This window comes from Eubalaena glacialis, chromosome 3, assembly GCF_028564815.1.
Source record: "Eubalaena glacialis isolate mEubGla1 chromosome 3, mEubGla1.1.hap2.+ XY, whole genome shotgun sequence".
NCBI lineage: Eukaryota > Metazoa > Chordata > Mammalia > Artiodactyla > Balaenidae > Eubalaena > Eubalaena glacialis.
Window position 1 is genome coordinate 100,162,030 of NC_083718.1, and position 18,359 is coordinate 100,180,388.

The 18,359-nt window shown below is 38.2% G+C and overlaps 1 protein-coding gene across 1 annotated transcript in view; it reads left to right on the plus strand.

Moving 5' to 3' along the window:
* The window catches only part of VAV3 (vav guanine nucleotide exchange factor 3), a 422,617-nt gene that overhangs the window by 325,995 nt on the left and 78,263 nt on the right, over positions 1-18,359 (plus strand). The window contains exon 20 of the mRNA XM_061183772.1: positions 15,180-15,316. Coding sequence (XP_061039755.1) covers positions 15,180-15,316 — 137 coding nt within the window. The remainder of the gene's footprint in view (positions 1-15,179; positions 15,317-18,359) is intronic.

An 18,359-nucleotide genomic window follows, 5' to 3' on the forward strand; every position in this document is an offset into this window, starting at 1 on the left:
ACACCTAGAGCCCGTGCTCCGCAACAAGAGAAGCCACCACAATGAGAAGCCCGCGCACCGCAACGAAGGGTAGCCCCCGCTCACAACTAGAGAAAGCCCGTGCGCAGCAACGAAGACCCAACACAGCCAAAAATAAATTAATTAATTTTTTTAAAAAGGTAGGGGCTTCCCTGGTGGCGCAGTGGTTGAGAATCTGCCTGCCAATGCAGGGGACACGGGTTCGAGCCCTGGTCTGGGAAGATCCCACATGCCGCGGAGCAACTGGGCCCGTGAGCCACAACTACTGAGCCTGCGCATCTGGAGCCTATGCTCCGCAACAAGCGAGGCCGCGACAGTGAGAGGCCAGTGCACGGCGATGAAGAGTGGCCCCCGCTCGCCGCAACTAGAGAAAGCCCTCACACAGAAACGAAGACCCAACACAGCCAAAAATAAATTAATTAATTAATTAATTTTTTAAAAAAGGTAGTATTTTATTAGATCAAAGACCTTTAAATAAAATTTAAAAATACATTTGTGAAACGTTTCAAACATACCAAAAATAATATGATAGATGTAGATATACTTACTACTAAGAGTAAATAGATATTAACATTTTGCTATTTGTTAGATCCTGTTCAAAATGTTGCTGTTCCCTTAAATCTTCAACAATGCTTTGTGCTATTGATTTGTAAGATTTTACCAATACAAAGAGTCTAGATTGCTATTTCATTGTTTTAAATTTTGCCCCCCCACCGAAATAAATACCTGAACCTGACAATGAGCATCTTTTCACATGTTTAAGATTCATTCAGTTTCTCCTATCTGTGAATTACCTATTCATATTCTTTTCACATTTTTTGGTTGGGCTGTTTATATTTTTTCTTCTGATTTTTAGCAGTTCTTTATATATTGGGGGTACTAATCCTTTGCTTATCTTAATTGTATGCATCTGCTGTTTTAGTGGTCTCTTTTTCAGTTTTAAATTTTAATGGAAACAAATTTAGTGATCTTTCATTATGTTCTTTCCATGTCTTGCATAAGAAAACCTTCTCTACCTAATATCATAAAGATGGTTTAATATCTTGTTTTCTAAAAGCTTTATAGTTTTGCTTTTCACACTTCATCTTTATGTCATCTTGATACATAGATGACGTGTTTCTAGGCTCTTTACTCTGTTCCATTGGTCTCTTTCTCTATCCTTACACTAATACCACAAAATTTTAATTACTATACTTTTTAGTAATTACATTGAAATTAAAAGAATTTTGCGTGAAGATTGCTTGATATTATTATCACATATAAATGTTTCTTGTTTTTGTAACATTTTGAGGCATAGGAATATTGGATCTAAGTTACTTAGGTAAAGTAGGTTAATGAAAATAACTTACTACAGAAGAATGATTACATAGAACTAGTCAGGGGTCAAACATCTCTTGACTCATACCACATGGCAGGCAGTGTGCTAAATGCTAATTATTTCACATAATCATTAGTGGTATCAATATACCCATTTTCCAGACATGGTAATGAAGTGTTTATGGCATTCAACCTTAGACCTATTTGATACAAAACCCGTGTTTATGACCATTACACTTACTGCCCTCTCCTATGGGATCCTCTCCGTGATTTTATCTCACACAAAAAGAGTATATTGCCTTCAACCTGCATGACTTCACATTGTAGATGACTCATCAAAACCTGAGCCTCATTTAACCTGACACTGACATTTTCATGTTGAGTCACCTCTGCCCCTCTTCATGTCAGCCTCACCTGGGGCCTTGTCATCACCCAGAGTTGTTCCATTCCTAAAACCTTAAATGCAAATATCTCATTTTCTCACCTCAATCCTTGGCCCCTCTGCTGCCTCTCTGTTCATCAGCCCCTCCTGTGTTTGCTGCCTTGCCTGATCAGCTTAGTTTCTGTGGTCCAACGTTTGAACCCTTTTGTGCCGTTTTCTGAATCAGCCTGTCTTTGCTCATGCAGCTGAATTGCAGAGTCCTGCTGAACGAAGTCATAAAAGCACAAAGATTTGTGCCTCTTTAAGTGGGATGCAATGTATACATTCTCCTCCTATGTCTGGCTGATGCCCATCTACACTTCAGTTTCTGCTTAGAGTCTACTCCCCCAAAAGTCTTCTAAGCTCCCTGATTTAGGTGCTTCTGCTGAGCATTTCCATAGCAACACGTCGGTCACAATCACAGCAGTGTCACTCTGTGTAGGAGTGTATGTGTTCCTCCCTACCCCTACAAGATGTCAAGCTCCTTAAGGAAAGGGACTTTATCTCCTACTCATTATTGCATCTCTAATGCCTCTCACATTCACGACTGAATTAGACACCCAAGAGTCAGGGAATCTACCAAACTTGTCAATGAATATGTTTTAAATATCTGTAGATTCCAAAGTATTATATATGTGGGAAAGTACTTGTAACTTTTCAAAGCATTTTTAAACTTCTCAGTTTTGTACGAAATTATTTTATTTGGTCTTGGTGAAATTTGACAAAAACAGAGATATATTCTAGAAGGATCTTTCTATTTAGGAGGCAGAAAAAGGGGAAACAATTTGGAAGACAATGGAAAGCTTGGTATACCTGGTATACTGGAGAAGTAGCTTATGAGTTTATCTGTTTGATGAAATAGTCCCTAGAGAAATCTTAGAATTTGAGAAAGAATGTACTGCCTCAGTTACTCAGGTGGACACTGGATTTTTTTTTAACTTTGTGTTTACCATGCCCTCTTGGATGTTTAATTAAACTTGATAACTAAAATGCAGAAATTACTGTCACAATTTCTATTTCTTAGTGGTTAAATCAAAGTGTTTTAAGAACAAATATCATAAATTATTAAATCCTTGAAGATAACAGGAAGAAGAAATATTAATTTGGTTTTGCCATGTATGTTTGTTTTAAAATTAAATTTAATCACTCATTACCAAGTTTTTACTTCATGCCAAGCACTGTGCTTGAAGTTAATAAAACAAAGATAAATGATTTAAGCAGTCTCTGCTCTAAAGACAGAAATAATTATTTTGTGATTTTGTAATAGATAAAAAAAAAAATTTTCTCTATAGAGGGAAAAAATTTTTACAGGAAAAAAAAATAAATAGGGCATCTGCTGTCACCAATTATATTCCCTAGCTTCAAAGGGCAAAATAGGATATCCTTACTGTTGAAACCTGAAAAAAAATTCTGTAACTAGGTTTTTCAAAAGAGTTATGGCTCCAAGGTAGATGGGAACAAGGGCCTCAACAAATGTTTATTGAATTTATTGAACAGAGTTACTAATTAATACTGCTCCACGGAGCCAATGCCCAAGTACAGATTTACATGGAGTGTTCTTTTCTACACAGAATTTTGCCTGCTTTTTGTCATATTTGAGCTTAAGCAGGCCTTTTTGCTGCGACTTCATTAATATTAGGTACTCAATACATGTGCATTGAAAGAATCTTAGGTTAAGCCATAGGAAACTGCCTTTTCTTGTACTTCAAAAACAGTCAACAGCAGCCAATTCCTATGGCTCAACTCAGTGTATATCACACTTCTGTGATGGGATGAACACTGGGATATTGGCAAGGAAAGAGAAGTTTTGTTCATTGTTCTGCAGGAGTTTGTCTTAATTGAGAAGCAAGAAACACCTAAGTGAAATGATCAGACTCTGTCCAAGAACTCAGGAGAAGGTCATCTTTAGGAACAGCCATTTTTTTCATGATGTATAAGTTAATGAGAAGTCAGTGGTTTGGTTTTAGAGTTATGTGCCATATTAGTATACGTTATATTCAGGCGTTTTTATAAACTGTAATTGCATGTGAACTTTGTATTCAATGTCTCTGGTCTTTGAGAAGTGAGGCAGAATGAAACACTCTATCTCAGTATGTCTTTTCTTTGCACAGTGCTGCTTTTAGCTGTGTAACTGCCTTCTAGATGATTCACAACTTTTTGGCACAATTTCTCATTATTTTTAACATTTATATTTTTCTTTGTAGTCCACAGTTTACATTTTAATAATTATTACTTTTATATTTTTATTATACCCTTAGGATATAGGTTTCATTTAATTTTTACCATTTTTTTAGATGATTAGAAGCAATGGTGTCTAACCATTTAAATAGCCTATTATGCTAAATTTGAACAAGTTGAAACTGTAACATAATTTTGGTATTTAAGGTTGATGAAAGAAGTTCTTTATGTAGGAAAAAAAAGATAGTAAGCTAAAAATTTGGGGACAGAATATGGCTAACCTTAAGGAAAGTAAGAACAGAAAAAAAAAAAAAAAGACTAGGAAGAGAAGTAATAGTTTCGAGTTGATAGGAGAGGGAGAAAAAAAATTAAGATTTTGAAGGGCCGAAAAAAACTCCAGTACTATTTCTAAAGTCAATATTCTATGTATATTTGAAATATTTTCAATTGAAAAACTATAGAGGACAAAAGCTTATAGGCTAATACCTTAACTTTTTAGTATTCCTAGGCAATTTATAGGAAGGAGACGGAATGTATACTCTGAGTATGATAACCTCTGGGCTATAGAGATTTTGAAATGCAATCTCTGAACTTCCTATAATAGTTTGAAGGGTCTTCTGTTGCATATAAAAACTATCATTCCCATTGGAACATTTTGAATATGATTCTTTTCCCTTTCTTGGGGAAAGGTAGTGATTTATTCATTAAGTACCTAAATCTGAAACAATCATATATGACCTTTCCATAATCTTCCCTTGTTTTTTCTAGCCACCCTCACTGGGTGACAGATTGTTGTTGGAAAGGACACCATTTTTTGCTTTTAGCTGGCTATAAGCAACTGGACTTGAGTTGTTTTATATGTAAATAAAAATGTTTGACTAAATTATCCTAAGAAGCGTCTTTGATCAAATCACATTCCATGCTAGTGTGCAGTGTTTCCATTGCTGGAACAGTGTTACTTCAAAAGAATACACAACTCAATATACAACAATACTCAATACACAACAGTGTGGTTTCTGTTATCTTTCCCTCTCCCTTTTATAGATAGTGTTAAGAAGGAATGTTCCTGAGAAGGGGACAATGTTTTCATTTTACGTACATTCTTATGTAGATATGGTGGTTGTTGATCTGTAGCCCCAGGCAAAGGGAATGTGAACAAAGACAGTTTTACCACATTAAAATGAAGATACGTATCTAGCCTGCTCCTATGAAACATTGCTGGCTTTGAGTAATAGTTATACATTCACTTGATTTCAAACAGGTAAATTTATACTCAGTTCACATCTGAATTCATAAGATTGTAACTAAATGGTTCTATCTGAACTGAATTACTTTTCATTTCAGGAAAAGATTAAAGAGGATAAAAAAAATCAAGGTAAACAACAGGGGAGAGACTAAACCTCAGAGTTCCCTGTCAGATACTGTGATGACTATGGATTCTCAGAGTTTGAAAATGGGCTCATAACAGTTTATAAAGATTTAGCAGATTGGAAGTTCTTCCAAGTCAATAATTTCAGTGTTGTGCCATTTTAGAAAGAGGAGATGGCTCTTCTAATTTTCCTTTTTCCTATTTCTGAAGTTTATTATAGAAGAATGTTCATAAGAAGGGTAAAGAGACTGTTCAGGTTTTGTGCATTTTTATGTAGCTATGTTGATTGTTGGTCTCTGACCTAAGGGTTCCCTGACCTCTGAAAAAGATAATCAGCACATCGAAATGATTGTCCAGAGTCATTTGCTTTCTCTGAAACTTCCAGTCAGGAATACCAACTTCCCATGCTCTTCATTTTAACTTACAAATCAATAAACCCTGTCTGCGCACATCTGAATGTTTTGGGCATGCAACTGAACATGCTCTCTGCTACTCAAGCAAGGGATCGCAGGAAGTAGGGAGGTCAAGAGAAAAGAGAATAATAGAGAAGAGCCGGGGAGTAGAAGGAAGAAGCTAGGGCAGACTGTTCGAGAACGTATATGCTACTTTTTATGTTAGAGCTTGTGTTATTTTTACGCTGATTAGCAATTGATTGTATAGGAATAAAAAAGTATTTTTCCCCATAAATGATGCAAGTCACCTAATTTAAAGATATTCAGGATGACTATAAATTATTAAGAGAGTCATTATTAATGGCTTTTAAGAAATATATTAGCAATTTTGTACCTTAAAAATAATTTTATTTCCTGCAAAATTTCAGTTACAGGTAGCATACTGATAGTTATAGATAAAAGCACAAGTAAATACAGTTTACAAGCAAGTCAAAACTAAAGATGAAGTTGTAGTTTGTTTAATAAAAACCAAATTTGATTATGAAAATAATAAATGTTTATCATACAAACAGGCAGTACAAATATATAGAAAATGAAAGGAGAGGAGGCAGGTAACAAGTAAATGAATAAGTATAGAATTACAAGTCAGGGTTCATAATGTAGACTGTCTTGGCTGGACCCACTTGCTCAGCATGTTTAAGCAAGTATAAAAAGCTCAGTAGGATGGAACAGTGAGCAAGTGTGAGACTGGAACAAGATGAGATTGGAGAGTTATCAGGAGCCTGAAAATATATGGTTTTATGGGCTGTGGCCAGAAGGTCAGATTTAATTCTGAGTGCAGTGGGAAGGGTTTTACATAGGAGAATGCTATTTTATAATATATATTTTTTAAATATATTTATATATTTGTAATATATTTATATTTATTTAAATATATATATTTACATGAAAGCAAGTTATTTAGAGAGATATACATTCCATAGGCAGAATGCAGACCATCTCAGGCGAGAGAGGTCATAATTTACATTTTAAAAAGTCATTCAGGTGGCTTTGTGCAGGACAGTCAAGAATTATAAGAGTGGATGAGGAAAGGCCAATTTGAAACATAAGTTTTGAATGTGGGAGGAAGTAAAAATGGGAAGAAATGGTTGACTAGAGAGCTGATTTGGGTGTAATTCAGTGTGTGTGTGTGTGTGTGTGTGTATTTGGAAGGGTGGCTATTGGGAGAGGATAGCACCTTTTTCCTTCTTTCTTCCAAAAGAATTCATCAAGACAAAGAACACAATCTTTGTCACCAAGGTGGTCACAGTCTAATATATAAATTCTACAAAGACTGTACATAAGAAGATGCTTATGGTCTAGTATTTACATTTGATACTAGCTAGATAAGTAATTTTGGTGCGGTAAGTGGTATTGAAGCAGGAAGCATGAGCATCTAAGGGAGCATATGTTTCAGGCACTTAAACTCATACTTAAGAGAACGTTAGAAGGTTTTTTAGCAGAAGTCGTATTTGAGTTTTAAAAAAATGAGAGGAGTGAGTTAGATTCCCGCCCTCCTTGGGTGCGTTGTAACCTGGGTGTACAGACAACAGCAAGTATATGCCAGGAAGAAGGGGCACCATGTTAATGAGAACTTGACCTGTTTAATAAATTTCAAACAATTCAACAGGATGCATGTATGAAAGGACTGATGAAATGGGCCAGACTCTCAAGACTGCGTATATCAATTTAAAATTTATCGATTGCTTTCATGCGATGTCACTGGCCATGTTTCTGTCCCTCAAGTACTTCAAGGTCATTGCAGTCTGAGTCTTCATGTTTATTGTCTCGCTTGCCTGTTTAATTACCACCTTCCACCTCCCAACCCCCCAGCTGTGCCCCAAATGATCACTGCTTTCTCCTCAGGTCTTAAACTTCACCTGATCACTTTCTAAGGAAATGCGTCCTCACCACTCAAACATACACCCTCGTCACTCTCTAATCCAGTACCTTTCTCTAAACTCTTCTTTATATAACTTCAATCTGGTATTACTGCATTTGTTCATTTGTTTTTATGTTTGTCTTCCCCACTAAAACATGAGCTTTATGAACTCATTCTTATTTACAGCTGCAACCCCAGTGGCTAGGCCAGTACCTGCACATCATGAATAATCTGTAAATATTTGTTGAATAAATGAATGAGCTCATAGAACAAAGAATGGAAACTAGGTTATTGCAGAGTGCCCTTAATCATTTTTACTTTTACTTTATCTTTTTTTTCTTTTTAAATGCAAGTTATAATATGTCTATTATACCTCAGTAAAGCTGTTTCTTTTTTTTTTTTTTTTTTAATTTTTATTTTTTTATTTATGGCTGTGTTGGGTCTTCGTTTCTGTGCGAGGGCTTTCTCCAGTTGTGGCAAGTGGGGGGCCACTCCTCATCGCGGTGCGTGGGCCTCTCACCATCGCGGCCTCTCTCGTTGCGAAGCACAGGCTCCAGGCGCGCAGGCTCAGTAATTGTGGCTCACGGGCCCAGCTGCTCCGCGGCATGTGGGATCTTCCCAGACCAGGGCTCGAACCCGCGTCCCCTGCATTGGCAGGCAGACTCTAAACCACTGCGCCACCAGGGTAGCCCCCTTTTACTTTATCTTATTCCTTAGATAGCCTTTAAGACTGGATTATTAAAGGTTTATTTTGGTTGCAAGAAAGAAACATGCTGAGTTGTTTGGGAGATGCGGGTTTCTGCTCAGAGGGTAAGAAAACAGCCCAGGAAATCTTCTCAATAGTCACTCCATATCTCAGTACTTTCCATGAAGGGGAAAGGTACAGCAGGCTATATAAGAATGTCTCAGGACCAGCAGTTCTGGAAACTAGTAATCCCAGTCATCTCTTCTTTTAAGTCAGAAACCATTGTTCCCTGTTGACCTGTATCTGCCTGCTGCTTTCACGTTGTGAGAGCAAATTGGACTGTCTTGTTTCTCATCCTCCACTGAGGGCCGCCCCTTTGGGCAGTCTCCCTTCAATGCTCCTTTTCAGCCACCCGTGTCTCACATGGTCAGCCTATTCATTGCAACCTTGGGATTAATCACCATCCTTGATCCACTCGGGTGTGGTCAGAATAGCAGAATGATGTGGTTTTAGTGATACTAACTTACTGTAGAAAGAACTTCATGTGGCCACTTGTTCACAGATCCACAGAACTGCATGGGGACGTGTCAGTCACTGAGAGTTCCATAGCTTGTCAAGAATAATTTTTTTTTTTTTTGAAGTTGAGGAGCTCAAGCCTCTGTCTTTAGAATACACCAGTGGGAGTTATTATTCTCCTGCTAGAATTTCGTAAATCTTGGGGCGTTCTCAATCTTTCCCCACCTGAAGGAGAGTTCTTCCTCCTCTTTTCCTGCTCCTCCGGATAACACTGCATACCCAGCAGGGATTCACATGATCCCCAAACACATATCAGTTGATATCAGGAGACCTCTCTCTGCCACAACCTTGTACCCTGCAGGTTGCAGAGAATGACTGGCCTGTACCCTGGAGGACTGAACTAGGAGGCAAGTCTAAGAGTTTTATAAGGTAGAAACATAGGTGGTTGGACTAGGTGACAGAGCTCTTACCTTGAAGTTGTGTAATTGTGTTCTCTTCCTGTCTTTAAAGAAGATCCTGAGATAGCTCAGGCTGTGCTCCTCAGACGGCTCTCCTCCCACCCCTAGGAGTGGTTGTTTTCTAGGGGTCTGACAAATGGCACAAGCTTTTAGAGCTTTGATTTTGTTTAAGATTTTAGGGAAACCTCATTTTTTTTGTCACTAAAACATACTTATTCAACAGAACAGAATGTTAAATTTGCATGGATTTTAAAGTAACACATGAAATTGTATAGTTCTTTTATAATTGGTAGCCTATAAAATCTTTTTAATAAATAGAAAAAATTTCCAAAAGGAATTATTATATCTTTCACCCTTGATTCATTAATACTCCAATAGACAGTGCCAAAGAGTGACTAGGCAGTGTTTATAAAGTTGGAGGAAAGTATCTCTGTCTGATGCTTGTTTTTATGTGAGCAGTGACGGTGCTGTTTCCTTCACTTGACTCATCATTGTTTATAAAAGTAAAGTAGGATCCTCTGGGTGAAAATCTTCAAAATCCTTGAGTGTTCCCTGTGTGAACAATTACTTCTTTAGACCAGTTTGTTTTCCACCAACTTGTCTGCTTCTGTTGTAACAGATGGTTTCCATTATAAGGCTCCGCGTGCCCTCCGTGAAGATCAGTAAGTGAAGGAAGGTGCACGGCTTCGCTGGGAAGAGCCCTGGAAGATGTGATGGGCAGGGGAAACCCAGCATCCCAGTCTGCCTCACTTGCCAGCAGTTCAGTCGACTCAGCCTGATCATCAGACCTGCTGGTTAGATTGTAAACTTGCATCAGGAAGAGCTGAGATGTTAAAGAGGATCTAGTTGGCAAGAGGCCAGGCAGCACAGTTGTCTCAAATGCAAGTTTGGAAGTGGTGGATGTTGGTCATGGGGCCTGCTCATGTCCCCATGAGGATGTGATTCCCACACCTGTCTAGGATTTGGAAACCACACCTAGGAGACTTACAGAAAAGATAAGATACATTATTTCAGGGTCCTACTGAAGACTTAGCAAAACAATTCCCTGAAATTTTTATTAATAGGCGTATTTGGAAAAAGGTCCCCCTGGACAAGAGCCCATGCCCAATGGTATTACTGTCTTTAGTTCACCTGTGTACTCAGTGCACTATAGGCTCTTTGAGGGCAGGAAGCCTGGCCTTGCTCTGTTCTCAGACCACCATGCCCAGCACTTAGGGAGTGCTTCAGACATTTAAGGAATGAATGAATATGTTATGCTTGTGATCAGTTTCCCAGGATAAACTAACCACATTCTCTGACATCTTGCAAAACTAATTATTTTTTAATGTGGCTGTGTTTAGATTTTAAATTAGGCCTCAGAGGTGAAAGGCCAGTACCATTACTGACAGCTCATTTATCTAGTACACAGCACTCTGCTCTAAGTTATTGCCCCGGGGAAAGCCATTGCATTAGGACAGTGATATCAGCCTCCTGAATAGATACTAATCTCTATTGTGACGGTCACTCTTCTCAGAAGCCACAGTGGCTGATACAGGTACAGTAGGCTAAGTTCATTGAGGGTTTATGTGTAAATTATCAGTGAAACAGTTTATATCTAGCAAATTTCCAATAGAACTCTACCTAGAATTAACTCCTTTTTAAAAAGTACATTTTAAATCATTTCTTGGCATATATCACTCTTAGTGGTATTGAATTCAGATTTGAAAGGAAATCTTGCTTCAGATCCCCTTTTTAAAAACACTTCTATATTGTTTTAGAAAACGCTAGTGTTCCACATAATTACATTGGCTTCAGTTTTATTTAACGAGAACCCCATGACTATTACTGGAGTATAACCGTCATTTTAATATTGTTGATCCTTCTGTTTGTTAATTCTTCGTGCATAAGGATGACTTGGGGACCTTGTCTGATGCCAAGACTAAGCATAATTGCTAGTGTGAACAAAAGTTAAAGGGCACAATTGTCCACAAGTTATACATTAAGGATATAGTTGGCTGTACATCAGAGCATTTGTTGAAGGGAATAAAACAAGCTGAAATGACTAAACATTTGGCAGGAGATCTAATTTTGTCTCAGCCATTTTAACTATATTCCCTTAGATAAGGATTATTGATTATATAAAGTTTTGGGAACTTCCACAGTTGCTTACCTGTACATGTTGGCATTACATATGATTATTTTGCATTTAATATCTGAAGGTAGTTGCAGTATAACTTTTCAGATTTTGAAGAGCAGCCTTGTAATTATACCAATATATCCATTATAAATTCAGTTCTGGAGCAGAAAGAAACTAAACAACTATTGGGTCCATGTTTAACCAAGAAGAAAAAAGCAGCTTTCTGGGATGAGTTATGAGTTTATAATATAATGGAATTTACATGTTTTAATCAGTTTTTAGAATAACTTTTAGCTGTTTATTTCTGATTGCTCAGTATCAATGAGGGAAACTACAGTTCTGCTTTTGTAGTTTTATACTGTTTTGCATCTCAGAATCCCTTGAAGTATGGATAACCAAAGGAAAATAAGATTTTTTTTTTTTAAATGAGGAACTAGGAATTTTAAGCCTGAACAAATTTTGAAAGGCTAATCTATAAAAAGGAGAATTGCCTTCTTCAGCATAATTCCAGATGGAAGGAGGCAGGTCAACGGAGAGAAGTTAGAGTTTTGAGTAAGTTTCAGATACAGCTTGTTAATAAACTATATGCAACAATGACTGAGTTGTCATAGGAACGTGTAGTGAATGTTCTGTCCTGGACATTTTTAAACAGAGGTTAAAACCTGTCAGATATTTTATAAGGGGAGAAGAAAACCTACATTAAATCAACACTAAACGGCTATTTGAAATATGAACATCTGTAAATCTAATTTCTTCTCCCTTCTTGATCTCATTTACGAGGTGTGAATGCCTGCTGTGGCAGTAGATTGTGTCAACAGTTATACTGATGGCTGAGTGCTGACATGAAGTTTAACCCACTCCCTCTCTTCTTATTTTAATTGCATTTTTATCTCTCAGTTAATGTGATTATGTTCATATTCTTAGCAATGTCACCGTGTCTTTTTTTTAATAAAAGGAAGGAATATAAAGGGGCCTTTTAGAAAGCAACCATTCATCCCACCAGTACTGTAGAACTTATACTATATGCAGGTGTCAGAAGCAAGGGGCAGAGTGTCAGAATTCATCCTGTCCCTGTGCCCTTGTTTCATTCCTTTTATCTTTTGATCTCCTTGGATAGCCCTGTAGCCCTGACAGGTCATCCTGAAATGAGACGTGCTGACCAATCAGAAATAAATAGCCAAAGATGATCCTAACAAATGACTAAAAGATATAAATTCCATTATAAGTCCATAACTCATCCCACAAAAAAGCATATGAGTCAAATAAACATTGTATTTTGCAAATCACGTATGGCTGAATTCAGGCCAGTAGCAATGTCCTTTTGACTATTACCTGGGCTCAACCATAATTCTTGGCGAGGGTCACACAATTTTTCTTTTAGGAATGAGATCAGCAACACACATTATGCTAGTGTGCTACTCAATCAACTTCCCAAAAGAAGCTCATAACCAAGAAGAAAGTAATAGCAGAAAAGATAGAGCCAATGAAAAAAATCAGGAATAAGTAAGACTATGAAAACCAAGTCCATCATTCTGAAGGTTGCTTAGTCCAAAGTAAATCGTAAGACTAGTACTTGGGTCTCATTTTCTGACCAAAGTATATTAATATATGTACTACTTTCAGTTTTAAATATCATGATTTTAGTAGGTCATGTGTTATGGGCATATTCTAGTCCAGTCAAAAAGATAAACGAGGCAGCATTGTTCTATACCTGACACTTCATAGCCTTTGTATGTAGCCTGGGCATCCTGTATTTTAATCCCTAATCTATATTTGGCTGGTGAAATGTCATCAAACTTAATTTTTCTTCTTAAATACTCTATGCATTTTCAATCATTTCTTCTTGAGAATAACTTGGACATATCAGCAATAAGAGAACTACTGTTTCCACCATCTGTCACATGGCACTGCTTCTTTTTCACCCTGTGGGCCTTGTCTACAGAGACAATTGCAGTGAAGGCCAGGGCCCTTCCCACTACTCACCTCGTCCCAGTATTTAAGGTCACGTCAGCTCTTTCAGGTTTAAAAACTCTTCTTTCTTGCCTTCAGCCTTTATCTAAAAATTGACGTAAAAACAAAATTATCAAGGGATCCTTCTGAACAAAATGCTTTCCTTGCTCTAGCAGTGCTCAGGAAAACTGAGGCTAACTGCAATTCTGGCCCCTCAACATGGGATAACTATCATGCAAACCATCCTCCTATGAAAAAATTCTGCTTTAGACGGCATCCTCTTCCATATATTGAACTTCTAAATCCATTTTGGTGTGCATGGGATATTTAGGTTCCATTTTATATTAACAACAGTATCTTAATAAAAACTGTAAAATAAGCTCTTTCTATGCTCCGGGAATTTACAGTGTGATAAGATTGAGTCTGATAAACACTTGTCTGAGAAGAGTTCTCTTCGAGTGTCGTTTTGGAAAAGACAATAAAGTCTGCTGTTTGGGTAAGGGCGCCACCACCTTATACCATCTGGTGGAGAAATACTTCATGAGAGATATGGGATCAAAGTCATCCCTCTGCGGTTCTGTGGCACAAGAACTGAAGAAAGGAGAGATGTGGCAGCTCATAACATGTCTTGGCAGTTAACAGCCGTTCAACTGGGGTGAAGGGCACGTTGCTTTTCAGCCCTTCTGCCTTCAGATTGACTGGGTTGTTGAGAAAGTGTTGACTAAAACTTTTCAGTTCTGTTTAGTTTATAGCCACACTTGTTTTCTCCCCTCCTGGCATGGTTATTGAAAAACGGATTTTGAGGACTTCATTAAACTGTTTGCTGGAGCATTTCATTTAGATATCGAGGTCCTTTCAAGGTAACTTGGACACCTAGAACTGAATGACTGTCATTCATCCTCCTCTATTTAGTGCAACATTTCCAGCCAATTATAGCTTCACTGTGTTCAATCATTAGAATAAAAATTCTTGAAGTGTAATAAGCGATGACTTAAGTGCCTCAATGTGTAACAGATACCATGTTTATGAGCGATCTGTCTCGTAGGCAGGAGCAGTTTTTCCACCTCCAGATGAAAAGGTGACTGTGAGGTGGTCCATTTGTGAGCAGTGCCGATGCAGTCAGGCCCGGGTGCAGTTGAAGCTGCCGTTCGCAAAAATGAAATACTGAACTGAGGCCTTCATTGCCCATTCCAAGAAATACAGCAAAAAGGCCTGGATCTGTATTTCAAGTCTTATTGATACCATTGGCTTAGACATGTTCCTGTTATTGGGTCTCTTTTGCAAGCCTAAACTTGAGCCTGAAGAATTTCTCCATATAAATGTCTTAAGTATTGCAGTGGCACATCCATCACCTTTTTGCTTTTGAATTACAAAGATAACCTTAAGATATGAGCCTTATACTGGGCAATGTGATACGTACACAGAAAGGGTGAGCCTCCTTAGTGATGAAATCAGCCAATGCCCAAGAGGAAAATAATAGGCAGAAAGGATAGAGAGGATGAAAAAATTGATTCTTTTCCATTAAACTGTACGTGACGTGTTTTTTATGAAGCAGGCGTCAGCTGAAAGAAATATTTTTTCAACTAAAAAGAGATTGATGGTGAGGGAGAGGAAAAGAATGTAAGGAATCAGGGGATAAATATGTGTCTTATTCCATAACCATCTCCAATAATGAGAAAGTTGAAAAGCATTCCATTGTGGTTCCCTCAAATGTTTCCTTGGACTTGGTGCTCTTAAAACTCTTTAATGTTAATAATAGCTTTGGTTTTTTTAAAGTGCATTTGGACTTCACACTTTATAATTTTCTCAATTCTAAGAGTTGTGTTGCTTATTTTCAGGTTTACCAAAGATGCAGGCCATTAGGAACTATACTGGAACGCCAGCCCCCGCTCTTCATGAAGGACCCCCGTTACACATCCGGGCAGGGGATACAGTTGAACTTCTGAGAGGAGATGCACACAGTCTGTTTTGGCAGGTACTATCCACATTACAGTTTTTTAGATTTAACGGATGATTTATTACCACTTGGAGAATAAAGCTCTTATCTTTAGAAACTGATTGTATGCTTTCAGCTTCAGAAATTTTACATGATGTGAGGAAAAATATTTTTTATTCACCACCCTCAAATTTACCAACGCTAAAGTGGCAATGAGTGTTAGAACACTAAAGAAAATAGTATCTGTGCTATGAATCAGAATTACCATTTATATTAAGAATTCATACTTTGACAGAGCATTTTTTCCAAAAGTAGGACCTTGGGTATCATCTAATTCACATGGCTTTCACATATTAGCACTTCACTTCAGAGGAAATACCTTACTAGCTTGCCAGTGGCCATTTCTGGCCATATTTCATTTGTGCCTACCCACAGTAATACCTGAAGCTATTAGAGGTGCCATGTGCATTATTTATGAAATAAATAAAATGTGAAAAGTAAGTGAGTATGTTGATGTTTGCTGGTGATGAAATCTCTCTTATCCAGTTAGCCTGCTTTGGTTCAAGGGTTTTGTTAACTGAGGTAAATATGGTACAGTGTTAAGATTTGATAGAGCTTGATGGTAGAACATTGCTGTTCATTAAATTATTCTGTATTTTCATGTATATGTTAGAAATACTTCCCAACATCTTAAAGAAAGAGTGTTAAAAGTGTTGTGTGTTGAGGAAGAAAAGGGTGGGATCAACAGAAAGCTTAGCACATGAGTGAAATTTTCTAGGGGTGAAGAGACCAGAAAAGGACTGTTAGATAATAATCCATTGAGCACATGTGTAAATGATAGCTATTTTGTTTGTACAAAACTATCTTATTGTCTGTCATCTTGGTATAGAAGAATGCCCCTAAGTTGGACATTTAGCTCCAACCACATTTCAGTTTCTGTAGCCAGTGGCTTTTCCAGAGCTCCACCATCCTTCTTAAGTATCCTACTCTTCTCATACCTCATTCTTCCCAAAAAAGGAAGAGAGAGAATGACAGACTTAAATTTTACTAACTCTTCCATCCACTCCTGCATCTCCCAGCCCAACCACAAAACACACCTTGTGTACGCCTAAGAGTCCTCTTATTCAAGGCTTACCTTTTGCTTGGAGTTTTCCATCCCACATTTCATCAGTTGGCTCTTGACCCCTACATTTTCAATTTCATTCTCTCCACTGGCTCCTTTTCTATAGCTTATAAATATGCTCAAGCTCCTCCTATCTTAAAACACATATAACTCAACATGTTGTCTAGTTATGTCAGTCTCCTGCTCCCTCACTCCCTCTCATCCTCTCCCTCTCCCGTTCCCATAGCTGAACTTCCTGAGAGAGTAGTCTGTACTCAGTCTCTGCCTCCTTATGTCCTATTCGTAATGCAGTCTCCTGCAGAAACTACTCCTACTTGGATTACTAATACCACTTAAAAAAAAATAACAACAACTTTGATATATATAATCAAGTACACATACTTAAAGTGCAGTTGAATTTGATAAGTTTTGTCAAATGTATATATAAGTGAAAGCACTGTTACAGTCAAGGTGATAAAATCAGCCCCCAAGGTTTTTGTGTGCCCCTTTGTAATCTCCCTCCTGCCTCTGCTTCTTGCCCTTCCCCAACCCCCAGCCAACCGTGGTTCTGCTTTCACACTATGAATTTGCATTTTTCAGAATTTTATATAGTACATCATATAGTACGTATTCTTTTTTGTATGGCTTCTTTCACTTAACATAACTATCTTGAGATTAAAACATGTTACTCCGTGTAACAATAGTTCTTTCGTTTCTTTAAAACTGCTTTATTGAGGTATGATTAACATACAAAAAGCTATACATACTTAATGCATACAGCTTGATGAGTTTGGAGAAACTATCGCCACAATTTATGCCATAAACATACCCATCACTTCTAAAAGTTTCCTCTTATCCTCTTTATTTTTTATTTTATATTTTGTGATTAACAACATTCAACATTAAGACCTACCCTATTAGCAAATTTTTAAGTATATAGTACAGTATTACTAACTATAAACTCTGTGCTGTACAGTAGAACTCTAGCAGTTATCCGTCTTGCATAACTGAAACTTGTACCCTTGACTACTCCATCGCCATTTCCCCCTTCCCCCATTCTTTGGCCACCCCTGTTCTACTCTCTGCTTCTATGAGTTCGACTATTTTAGATTCCTCATATAAGTACAGGAAAGACTTGGAAGCAACCTAAATATCCATCAATGGATGAATGAGTAAATTAAGAAAATGTGGTGTATAACATAATGGAATACTATTCAGACTTTGAAAAGAAGGAAATCCCCCCATTTGCAAAAACATGGAGGAACTTGGGCGACATAATGCTAAGTGAAATAAGTTCTTTCTTTTTATTGCTGATTATTATTCCAGGTATGGGTTTAGCACAGGTTATCCAGTAGCCTATTGAGGGGCTTTCAGGTTATTACTGTTTGGGGCTGTAACAAATAACCCGCTATGGGGAGGACCTTCAAGATGGCTGAGGAGTAAGACGTGGAGATCACCTTCCTCCCCACAAATACATCAAAAATACATCTACATGTGGAACAGCTCCTACAGAACACCTACTGAACGCTGGCAGAAGACCTCAGACTTCCCAAAAGGCAAGAAGCTCCACATGTACCTGGGTAGGGCAAAAGAAAAAGAAAAAAAAGAGGCAAAAGAATAGGGACGGGACCTGCACCTCAGGGAGGGAGCTGTGAAGGAGTAAAACTTTACACACACTAGGAAGCCCCTTCACTGGCGGAGACGGGGTGGTGGGGTGGGGGTTGAAGCTTCAGAACCATGGAGGAGAGCGCAGCAACAGGGGTGCAGAGGGCAAAGCGGAGAGATTCCCACACAGAGGAACGGTGCCGACCAGGACTCACCAGCCCGAGAGGCTTGTCTGCTCACCCGCTGGGGCGGGCGGGGCTGGGAGCTGAGGATCGGGCTTCGGAAGTTGGATCGCAGGGAGAGGACTGGGGTTGGCGGCATGAACACAGCCTGAAGGGGGCTAGTGCACCACGGCTAGCCGGGAGGGAGTCCGGG